The sequence below is a fragment of the Branchiostoma belcheri genome, unplaced genomic scaffold (genome assembly GCF_001625305.1).
Source record: "Branchiostoma belcheri isolate BF01 breed outbred unplaced genomic scaffold, Haploidv18h27 scaffold246, whole genome shotgun sequence".
Classification (NCBI taxonomy): Eukaryota; Metazoa; Chordata; class Leptocardii; order Amphioxiformes; family Branchiostomatidae; genus Branchiostoma; species Branchiostoma belcheri.
This window is the reverse complement of record NW_017803850.1, coordinates 160,256-172,482: the sequence shown is the minus strand read 5'-3', so window position 1 is coordinate 172,482 and position 12,227 is coordinate 160,256. Positions and strand designations below refer to the sequence as shown.

The window sequence follows — 12,227 nt, the reverse complement described above, 5'->3', positions numbered from 1 at the left end:
AGTAGTGACGACAATGACAAGAGTCATGATTATGTTGCAAAATTTCCAAACTCGTGTAACCTGTGTTTGTGTACTACAACTTATGAATCATACATCCTTTAGTTCACGTACCAGCAAAATAAAAGTTAAACTATATACAGCAGCACGCTTCTAACAATCCAAACTCATACATGATGAAGGTATGAAGTCATCAACCTCTTGTTTTGAATGTTACCCTCACCAATGCATTCATGCAGAAAAGAGTATTTTGAGCCCTGACTGTGTGACCATGAGATAAAATCAGTCTTGAGTCTAAGAATAGACATAACTGGTAAATGAGGAGAACAATGAAGCTATATTGCATTCCCCGGGGGGATAAATGCACGGATGTACAAAGTACAATGTACTATCTATAACTACATTATTATAGTAATAAAGAAAGGCTAACATCAGGTCTAAGGTATACAATGCTAAAAAAGAAATATATATATAAAGTGGTATAGATCTAAGTTCTAATGGCTTCTTCTCTCTTTTTGAAACATTTTGAAATATACTTACATACTTCATTGATGACGTCTATATTTGTACATGATATGATATATTTAAAAGTGTCTTCCTTTGATAATGTTTTACATTTTTTGTCGAGCTTAATTGAACTGAACAGTGATTTACGTTCGTTATCATATAATTTACAGTCAAGCATAAAATGCGATTCATCTTCAATACAAGAATTACAGAATTTGCATAGTCTATCTTGTAACGGTGTACGGCAGAAACTGTCACTGACAGTTATATTGTACATTGTACAAATGCTTGCTGCAATGTTACAGAATGAAGTACAGTAGATGGGACGGGTGGGATGGTCAGGAGGCCATTGATTTCTCTATGTGACAGTCTTTAGGCCACAGTGAGTAAATTTTAGAGATGACATCCTCCATAGACTCCAACTCTAAGAGGAATGAAATATATCAGATTCACTGCATCAAACTGAAAAAAGACAGAACAATAAAGAAGAACTTTATTGCACAACAATTAAATCAGAGCCTTGTCTTGTCTCCTCTCTTCACTGTCAGGTGACAAAAAAATTTCAGAAATTAATGTGGGCCTGATGTCATCCATAAAAAGTACTTGCTGTGGCCTTATTAGTTTCACAAAGTTGTGTTCTTCTTGTTCTGCAGGTTTGACCAGACACCATTCCCAAATATCGTCAGGTTGATTTTTCCAGACATTGCTGTGGCCTCCTTCCTCGCCATGTTCTTCCTGTACAGTCGTAATTTAGAACGAGATCAGATCCAGCAGCTCCCGCGGAGCCAGTCCGATCTGCACTCTAACGACTTCTATAGCAAATTTCGCCCCCCCAAGCTGAACTTCAGCCTCCTGATGTATGTGGAGAAACCCATCGTGATCATCCTGACAGCTGCTGCAGGGATCACCCACCCCTCCTTCATCAGCCTCATGTACTTCACTATCTTCCTGGGACTAGCGACATGGTGGTCGTGCTATCGTGTGATTGGGCAGTGGTTTGAATACTTGCGGGCGGCCCTGGTTGGTTACAGCGGGACACACCTCCTGCTGCTCTACCTGTACCAGTTCCAGTTCATGCAGTCTGAACTGGATCCAACCAGCTTCACCGCAAGGTACAATGTAACTGTATTAGATAACACAATTGTACACTAGTCAGTCATATTCCATCTTTGTTTGGATCGGAGGGGACTGTGATATATGATTATCATAGCGCGTCGGCAGAACATACTGTGCCTGCGCAGAACCCTGTATTTTCACAGTTTTTGGTGGATTTTGGTCAACGTTGCATTTAGAATTTTTTCTGTTGCAGAGGATATCTTTTTCCTACATAACATTTGGAAACTACAGACGAGATGTTTTCCTTATATGCGCGAATACAACCTTATATGAAATGTTCTTTCAAAGTGCTGTGTACAATACATTACGGGTTTCGCGCAGGTGCAGTGCGTTCTGCCGACGTGCTGATTATCATGTGTGATGTCATAAGGGATTGATATGTCTCAATTTTTTGTTAAAGTTTTGTTTTAATATTATTCCAGGACAAACTACTGAAATAAACCTGAAGACAATTCATTGAAAGTTTCCAGAATGCACAAATAATGATTGTAGAAGACTGCCACTCCAGTCAAAAACTGAAATATGATTAGTACCGGTATGAATTTATGAAGTCTCACATTTATGTTAAGCAACCAGTTCCCAAGTATGTTAGGTCCTGTATGCAACATTTGGAGCACATTAAATAACCTGCCCACCCACCCCAGAAGTTGCCACAGACTTCATGCCTAAACAGGAGATGCCTTTATTATAACTTAAGACACTTTTTCATCAGGGGCTCAAACTGACATGGTGCTCCATCGCTAGTTGCCAGAGTATGGGCAGGTTTTGATAAATGAAATTTGGACACATTGATATTAAAATTGGAGTAAGAGATGCATTTCTAGTGTAACTGTTCCTGAACCATTTGTGGTCTACTGTTACAGTAAACATTGCAACCTGTAATACCTGCATGATAGTTTTGCCAAATGTTCCCTTCAATTTTATCCTACCCTATGCTAGTGAAAAAAATAAAAAATAAAAAAAGACACTGCCATGCCAGTATATCAATGAATTTCCATGTACTTATCAAGCTTATATACATCTTAACTTCAATATCTCTCTGTTACATGTAAATCTCCTTTTCATGTATTACACAGTTACTGTGATTGTTACAAATGTACTGTTACACAGTACCAATCACAGTTATGTTAGAAAATATTATATATTATACTTGGACAGCGTAGCTCAGTGCCTACTGCCAGCATACAGCACCCAGGGTGCCTGTCCTGTTTGTAAGGATGTCACCCATGGTTTTAAAGTGCTGACCTACAACATGTGTTGTGTGACATGGCCGCCTGTGTGTGATGTGTGTCTGCCAAGTGCATGGACAGCCCTCACATTATCAACCACTTTAAATTTGTTGATCACCAGAAGTTTGCCACATTTAAAATCACCAGAGCGTTTATGAATCCTCGGAGTATTTATCAGGAAACACTAAAAAAATTGAACATTATTGTGTATAGTTCAGCAACAAACATCAATCTGACCCATTCCACTCACTCTTTCAACGATTGGTTTCATGAATGACATGGAGATCAACATGGCCAACCTACCAAACTTGATTTGGTGAGAATAAAATACAGTGTAATACATATAACCGTTATATTGTCTGATTCAGTAAAAAGTGTCCATTTAGGGAACATCTCAAGTTATGCCAGAATAAAGTAACTGACAAAATATGATATATTTTTGGTATGGTTTGCAGGTTTCTGGGTTTGACTGGGATTATACACTACAACTGTGATGACCCCCTGCACCTGAAGCTGCACTCTGATGTGGACTGGCCTGTCATTCTGTCTCCTGCCTTCATCCTGGCTCTGTACTGGGTCTGTGTGACCGAGATACGTCAAGCCAGCAAAGTTAGTACAGTCTACATTATGTCCTTCAAAATAATAGACTAAGGCCACACCAATTTAATTTCTTGGTTAAAGGATTCGCCCGCTTCATTTTTCCTGATTTGGAAATAAAAATAAAAATTCAGAATCAACTGCAAAATGCTCATATTTTGCCCCGAACAGCTGAAAACATTCCTTTTCATCCCAGTTGTTATTCCATCTTTCAATGCAGTGGTATCATTTAATTTAAAAGTTCAAAATTCATTGTTTAAATTTTGAACCATGCTGGTGTGTTGACTTCATGGCTCCTATCGTACCATTTTGGGCCATAATAGGATGCCTAGGCCTGCTTTTATTTTTTCGCCCGCCCGCTCCATTATTTTTCTAGAAAAATCCGTTAACCAACAAATTAAATTGGTGTGGCCTAATATGTGATTTTCCTACCTGACAATGAAAAACAACTAGACACCTAGACAGAATATGATGTTAAACTTTATTCCAAGTTAAGGAGTACACAAAGATCAAATTTTCAATGACCACCATAGCCTTCATCAGGAGAATTAATGACCAGTCACTTAATAGAGATGGCGGATGATATAATTGTAAACTCCCTGGCTATGGTAGTTTGATCAATTGCTTACGTCACATATCCGTAAAGTCTTGTGTGAATAAGGTCACATGTCTGTAACCGTAACTCTTACAAGTTTATGTTATGAAGTGATTGGTAATTTTTAAAAACTATTCTGATAAAGGTTACAAATAACGGTGAAAACTCCTTTCTTCTTCCCATAGAAACCCAGAAAACATGCAAAATGTCATTAAAACGACAATTTCTTGTCTTCATGTATATGCACATATATCTAAACTTCACAACCATCTTATTTGAGAGGTAACGGACGTTACAGAAATCTGCGGTAATGGAGGTTACAGAACTCTCCAAACCCGTGGCTATAATTTCTTCCAAGTCATCAAATAAACCTTGTCATGAAACATAGTATACATTGTACATTGTAAGTGAGAAAGAGAAGAAAGCAATGATGGGGTCTGTGATTTGGCTCATATCTAGTCATAAAGAGTGCCGACAGCATTTTGCACATTTGAATGAAAACGAGCCAAAAGTCTGAAGGATAATTTGCTGATGGTGCGATGCTCAATAAAACATGAATGGTACATTTGACACAAATGCATTATGTGTACATGTATATGCTAATAGCATCATGGTAAAACATTGTAATTCGGTGTTATACAGTCTTGGGGAAAGTGATCAGAGTTGGGTCGTGCGGCGCAGTCAGTAGCGCATTCGGCTCACACCCAAGAGGTCACGGGTCCGAATCCTGCCCATGTCACCGATCTTGTGCCCTTGGGAAAGGCACTTTACACGACTTTCCTCACTTCACTCAGGTGTAAATAGTACCTAGCTTCAGTTAGAGACGTCCCTTGGATAGGACGTTAAATGGAGGTCCCGTGTTTGGGGAGTGCCACACTCCACACATTCAAGATCCCACCACACCTTTCAAAAAAGTGCGATGGTCCAAATACTTAATTATCTGATTATTCACTACAGACTCCAGGAAGAGTAGCGCGAAATTCACACTAATTGAGATCCTAAACAAACAAACAAACAAAGTAGACTTTGTCTAGATGTGATCCATGTACATTGTAACTAAGTCTGCTGTATGCTCATTATGTATATAATGTAATATATAATTCTATCAATAAATCATTATAATCTGCCATTATGACTTGATCCATGTAAAATGAAGTGGTTTGTTTCCTGACAGTGGAAGGAGACAGTCGAGGACACAGGGACTCCCCAGACATGGCTCCGGAGGACTCTGTCCAAGAGAACAGCTGGGAACACAGTCAGACGTGCATCTGCCATGAAATCTGATGATGAAAGGGTGGTGAGTGTGTCAATTTCATTTAACTCAACAAGCTACTGATAATGATGTCAAGTTTCACTCGACCTCTCATAATAAGGCCACAGCAAGTAATTTTTATGGATGCGCATATTAATTTTTGCCTGATTTTGGAAAAAACAAGAAATTTTGTTGCCTTCTGACAGTAGTTAACATGCCGAAAATGGGCAAAGATGTCTGTTGCCATGCCAGAAGGTGGATGGCAGATAACTATGAAGAGAGGAGACAAGACAAGGCTCTGATTTAATGTTTTGTTTCTTACTTTGATGCTGTGATGTTGGCTGTGTATACATGTTTGTGATGTTTCCACTGAATCAAAACCATTTGTACAATTATGATTCAAATGATGAGTCAAAATTTTAAATTGTAGGAATCTTGTTTTTTCGGCCAGCCTTGTTTTTTTTTTTCGCCCGCTTACATTAGATTTGAAGTCTGCGGAGGATGTTATCCATGAAATTTACTTGCTGTGGCCTAATAAGGAAAAGGATATCATTTTCATCGATTCCATCAGGAATTCTGTTGCACAACTGATACTGTTCAATTTGGTATTAACTAAGAAAATTGATATCACTCCACGAAATTATCTCTTTCAATATTGTTAAACCCTTTTTCTGCTGGTGGTTCAGACCTAGGATGTAGTCTACTTGCTATGCTCGAAAGAAAATTTAAACTCTACTACTGGATCAGTTTTCCATTGTTCGTGAGGTGTCTTACCGATTCACTCTTATATACTTGTATATAAGAGTGAATCGGTTCTCTGTTCATTTGTGACGCTGAAGAAGAGTGATGGATGTCACTCGAAACGTCCGGAAATAAATAAAAATCCGTAACTGATCCAGTAGTAGAGTTTAAATTTTCTTACGAGTATCGTTTACCTGGATGTCTAACCTTCATCAACGTATCTACTTGCTATGGTTCCTAGAGCCTCTTAAAAGTGCCCGTACAGAAGACTCGCTGATTTGATCCTGCTCGATCAGGGTACGAAAGAGCAGGACCTAGCCAAGTTTTGCTGGACTGGGAGCATTCGCACTGTGCTAAATTTATTTGGCTCGATAAGGACAATTTTATCCTAGTGGGAAAAGGATTTTTACTGGCCAATACATGTACATTTACTTGAGTGTACAGTGCAGATCATGGAAAAGCATCAAATCCTGCGGGATATATTTATTGGGATATCTCGCAGGATTTTTCCAGATGTCACGCAGGATTTCTTTTGGATATCCCATGAGATTTATTGGGATATCCCACGGTTATTTGAACCAAGTTGACTAAGATTTCCACAGACAGACGGTGCAGTGCATGTTTGTTTTCAATGCATCAAAATAACAGTAGCACAAATAGGTAGTGTTTTTAATCAATCACTTTATTTTTAAATATAGGAAAATCTGGTGTCTTAATTAACGTTTAGAACAATAACAAAATAATACAACCATCTTGGTACGAGAAATTTTGTGTCTGACCTTGTGATGTGGTACCAGGACAGGTATGTTTATCTGTGTGTGGATAGTGTTCAGCACCAGGGACAGGCATGTTTATCTGTGTGTGGATAGTGTTCAACACCAGGGACAGGCATGTTTATATGTGTGTGGATAGTGTTCAGCACCAGGGACAGGTATGTTTATCTGTGTGTGGATAGTGTTCAGCAGCAGGGACAGGTATGCTTATCTGTGTGTGGATAGTGTTCAGCACCAGGGACAGGTATGTTTATCCGTGTGTGGATAGTGTTCAGCACCAGGGACAGGCATGTTTATCTGTGTGTGGATAGTGTTCAGCACCAGGGACAGGTATGTTTATCTGTGTGTGGATGGTGTTCAGCACCAGGGACAGGCATGTTTATCTGTGTGTGGATAGTGTTAAGCACCAGGGACAGGCATGTTTATCTGTGTGTGGATAGTGTTCAGCACCAGGGACAGGTATGTTTATCTGTGTGTGGATAGTGTTCAGCACCAGGGACAGGCATGTTTATCTCTTGGTGGGTGGTGTTCAACACCAGGTACAGGTATGTTTATCTGTTTGTGGATAGTGCTCAGCACCAGGAACAGGCATGTTTATCTGTGTGTGGATAGTGTTCAGCACCAGGGACAGGTATGTTTATCTGTGTGTGGCTGGTGTTCAGCACCAGGGACAGGCATGTTTATCTCTTGGTGGGTGGTGTTCAACACCAGGGACAGGCATGTTTATCTCTTGGTGGGTGGTGTTCAGCACCAGGGACAGGCATGTTTATCTCTTGGTGGATGGTGTTCAGCACCAGGGACAGATATGTTTATCTGTGTGTGGATAGTGTTCAGCACCAGGGACAGGTCTGTTTATCTCTTGGTTCAGAACCAACAAGTTAAATTGGTGTGGCCTAACACAGTACTGTTTTTTCAGGCCCTGGTAGTTCCAGAAGACTATGGAGAGTCTGATGATGTTGAGATAGAGGTAGACGGACTGATCACCCAGGAGACAGATCCCGATGATATACCAGAGAACAAGGTGGGAACCATCCACGAGGAGATTCACCGCCGGAGGAAGGAGGAAACATTCCAGCTGGAACAGAAGGAAGACATGGCTACTCACAGTAAAGACCTGGACTCCTTCAGGACACCTTTGATGACAATGTTTGTCTTCATCATGAAACAGAGCTACATCGCAGCACTCATTGTTATGATGGTAAGACCAATTATAACAGTTACTGTAGTAGCTGTACTTGTACTTGTATAGTACTTACTTTTTTTTTATTCCAACATGTAATCACCGGACGTGGTGACGACACACTCAAGTTTTTCAACTTATATTAATGCCGCCACCAACACGGGACAAATACATGACAGGACAATACTCCTTTACACCTGAGCTAAGTGAGGAAAGTTGTGTAAAGTGCCTTTCCCAAGGGCACAAGATCGGTGGCATGTCAGGACTCAAACCCAAGACTCTCAGTTCCGAGTCCCGCACTCTGCCGCTACGCCACACGACCTCACTTACTTACTTGTACTTGATGATGTCTTTTTAGCTCAGCAAGTGGCCTGTGTCAAAGTCAGTCACTCCAGAATTATGAATCAATTATAATTGAATTTTTGTCATATAGTTGAAGATGATGAATTTTGTAAATTTATCACGTGTCCATTGGAAATGAATGACATTCAGATGAATGACTTCAGGAGAGACATTTTCATTGATAATTACTATTTTTAGTCAGGGTTACACATATGCAGATGAAATGTCTCCTTTAAAATAATTCATAATGAGCATCTTACAAGTATCTTATTTTTTCATCCATTTTTTTCATGTCAATAGATTGATTAATTAGAGAGCCTCCAAAGAATTTTAAAACATGGTTGAATCTGTGTGATGTGTAGCATGTGGTTATTTTCTGTGTTGGACCAAAAGTTTTAACTTTAAACATGTAGCTACCAACACAGATGAACTTTCATGATGGTTATCTTCTGTTGTCTGCTTACAGTTGATGTGAATGTAAAATGTGTCTGTCCTGTCCAGGCCTGGAGTATTACCTACCACAGCTGGCTGACCTTTGTGCTGCTGATCTGGGCATGTGTGGTGTGGATGTGTCGCAGTGCCCGGAGGATATGCCTGCTGTCCTCTCCAGCTTTTGTCATCTATGCAGAAGTCCTGCTGGTTATCCAGTTTGTCTATGGCTTGAACCTAAACGAGGAGGAGCTGCCAACCAAAAGCAGTTCTGGTTATAACTTGGAGGAAATTGGACTAATCAAGTATCAGCATACCTGCCTGCACCTTACAGCAAAAGTGAAGTATTGTTTTATTTTGTGTATATCAATCAATAGTTATTGCTTATAAACCTGCATTTCTCCTCTGGTCTCTCAGTCACTGACGAAAGCTAGTGGATACTAGCTGAAACGTCTGACCGTTTCCAAAATCATATCCAGTTGCTTGTCAATGAGTAACTGCTTTTTGGCGAATTGTTTTGTTTTGTTTACGCTATTGCATAGTGTGTGGTACATGCATGTACATGACATTGTACATTCTGTAGTTAGGTTTTAGTGGGTGCTTTTATGCAACTACATGTACAGTGTACCTGAAAACCCAAGGATTGAAATACACAGTCACAATTGTCTAAGATGACCACCTAGTGGACCAAGGAAAAATGGCCTTCATAGACAAGTGACCTTCTTATACAAAAAGCATGGCAACATGACAAGACAGGGAACAAGAAAAATGGAACAAAGTTTATACCCATTTTATGATAAACTGCCCGATTGACCCAGCTGGTGCCATTTTTCATTGCAAACAGAATATCATGTTCTTGAAGTTGATGGCAAATTGGTCAATTCTATCAAGATAACCCACTAGTTAGGCACTGTATTTTCTCTGAAAAAATCTGATGAACTCACAGTTTCCCAATTTTCCCAGATTTTGTACACCCTGATGTTCTGGTTGACACTGCGCCAACACATCTGGGAAAAGAAGATAGTTGAAGAAGATGGCTTAGGGGAAGAGGATGCACTAACAGCCATATTCAAACAAGAGAGTGAAGGACCTGGTATGTTTCCTTGAGCATTGGCAGTTTACAAAATGATGTCCTGTTAGTACATTGTGTAACCTGTTTGCCAGACTGCCATGCTGGCAAGAGTGAGGGAGTAAGTGTGAGTGATTGAGTGGAAGTGACTGTGGTAGAGTAACACCCCGTTCATACAAGGCTTCGCATATTTGGATATATCCAGATTTGGGGTAGATCCGGATATATCCATTTGTCATTCATACCAGGGTTAGTTGAATCCCGATCTGCCTATACAGGGTTCTAGCTAGGATTTCATTTTAGCGTAGTGGTACTGGTGTAACTGGCCGCATGTCGAGGGAGCGAAGTGACCAAGAGGGGGATGGGGCGGAAGGGGAGTGCAGAGCTTTTAAAAAATTGAGCTAAAAAATAGGCCATTTGAGGGATACCCAAAGAGATACCCTAAGGTCTGTACAATCTATCCTTGATTGGTAATTTTTCACATTTGATCTGGCATTCTTGAACAAAGAAATACAGTCACAATGCCCCTATGCTGTATTGGAAATGAGCATGGGGGGGAAATGTAGCGTAGGAAGTCAAAATTATAGTGGTGGGGGGCCCCTACGCTACTTCGCGCTAGCTAGACCCCTACTATTAGTATATCCTGTCCAAAATCAGATCCGGATCTCAACTGCTAGACCTTGCTAAAGTCAGGCAGGTCGAAGAGTATTAGCTTATGTAGAGTAGAGAAGATTGTTTCGGCCAGGGAGGAGTCCTTTAGAACAGTTCTAAAAAGTTTAAAACCTTGTTTAGAACAACACGTCCTTTGTGAAAAATGACGAAATGCCAAATTTCAGGTTATTTTTCCCAAAATGAAGAAACTGAATCCATTTAACAAAATGGCAGGAGAAGGAGGAGAAGGAAAAGAAACACAAGGGAAAACAATATCATATTTCATCCTTACGTATGGTAATATAACAATATTTCGTCCATGCGTATGGTATGGACTGAATATATATTTCATCAATACCATGGTATGGACTGAAATATAAGTATTTGAGCAAAATTGAATGGGTGAGAATGTCAGTGAATTTAGTGAATGTCAGTGAGAGCAAGTATTAGGTAAGAGTGTCCGTAACGTGTATGTCATTGAAAGAAGGAGTGAAACTAGTACTCACGGCAAAATTCCAGCTCAGAGAAGCTTTCAGGTGGCATCTGCCATCTTTCTTGTGTATGTCATGTTACATGTAATTGGATAGAAATAACCTTGGACCTCTGATCTCATCTTCATTTTACTTAAATTTACTTAAGTTCAGTAGTCAGTAAGACAAAAGTTTATTTTTCCTGATATTTAAGATGTCCATTTTTCATCATTAGAAAAAATGGGCAGTAGAACATCCAGTGAGAACCAGGAAAGGGAAGATAGTGAGCTCATGAAACAGATGGGCAACTACGCGGTGCAGGTGTTCAGCAAGTACTGGATCTTTGTGTGTGCCGGCATGTTTCTCCTTGTCAGCCTGTCTGGCAAGGTGGTGATGTACCGAATCCTCTACATGGCACTCTTCCTATTCTTCATTATCTGCTATCAGGTATGCTTCATTTTATCATGATAGTGATTAATGACAAATTGTATTATGTTACACGTGGTAGAGATTAAAACCATAAGGTGCATGCCACTGTTGCACACATGTATAGACCTTGTACAAACTGCAAGCTATTGATCTTGTCTTCAAGTTATCAAACCTGGCAAGAATACCACTTGGGACCAATAAAAATCCAATCTAAGTATGTGCTGGGCAAGGGGTCTTCTTGAAGAAAAACAGACCAAGGGGTCTTCTTGAAGAAAAACAGACCAAGGGGTCTTCTTGAAGAAAAACAGACCAAGGGGTCTTCTTGAAGAAAAACAGACCAAGGGGTCTTCTTGACGAAAAACAGACCAAGGGGTCTTCTTGAAGAAAAATGACCAAGGGGTCTTCTTGAAGAAAAATGACCAAGGGGTCTTCTTGAAGAAAAACAGACCAACAAATAACATGACAGACACACTGTAATGGTTTCCAACCTGAGGTGCTATCATAACAACTGATATAATTAGACAGGCATGACATTTGCCCCCCCCCCCCACAGAATCTTCCATATCAAACTTTGCTACTAACCTTATGGACACGAGGTAATTATAACAACAAACGAAATGCTGGAATTGTGTAGAATCATTAAGTCCATGTTGATTTGAGTATATGGATGACATCCGCGCGCATGAATTTTTTTCCATTTTCAAAAAATACTGTAAATTGTACAAAATGAGCAAATATATGTTGTATATTGTACAAAATTTTAATACAAAAAGTGTTGAAAAACAATACTTATGTCATAGAATGCTGAAATCAAGTCAGGAAAAGAAGAAAATGTGAAGAAACAAAAATG

At 39.8% G+C, this 12,227-nt stretch overlaps 1 protein-coding gene across 8 annotated transcripts in view; it reads left to right on the top strand.

Annotated features, from left to right (window-relative positions):
• The window catches only part of LOC109471295 (piezo-type mechanosensitive ion channel component 2-like), a 110,278-nt gene that overhangs the window by 30,050 nt on the left and 68,001 nt on the right, over positions 1-12,227 (top strand). For all 8 annotated transcript variants that reach the window (XM_019770582.1, XM_019770583.1, XM_019770587.1 and 5 more), the window contains exons 6-12: positions 1,158-1,616; positions 3,305-3,458; positions 5,216-5,338; positions 7,724-8,005; positions 8,831-9,097; positions 9,722-9,845; positions 11,184-11,395. In XM_019770582.1, the coding sequence (XP_019626141.1) occupies positions 1,158-1,616; positions 3,305-3,458; positions 5,216-5,338; positions 7,724-8,005; positions 8,831-9,097; positions 9,722-9,845; positions 11,184-11,395 (1,621 nt within the window). The remainder of the gene's footprint in view (positions 1-1,157; positions 1,617-3,304; positions 3,459-5,215; positions 5,339-7,723; positions 8,006-8,830; positions 9,098-9,721; positions 9,846-11,183; positions 11,396-12,227) is intronic.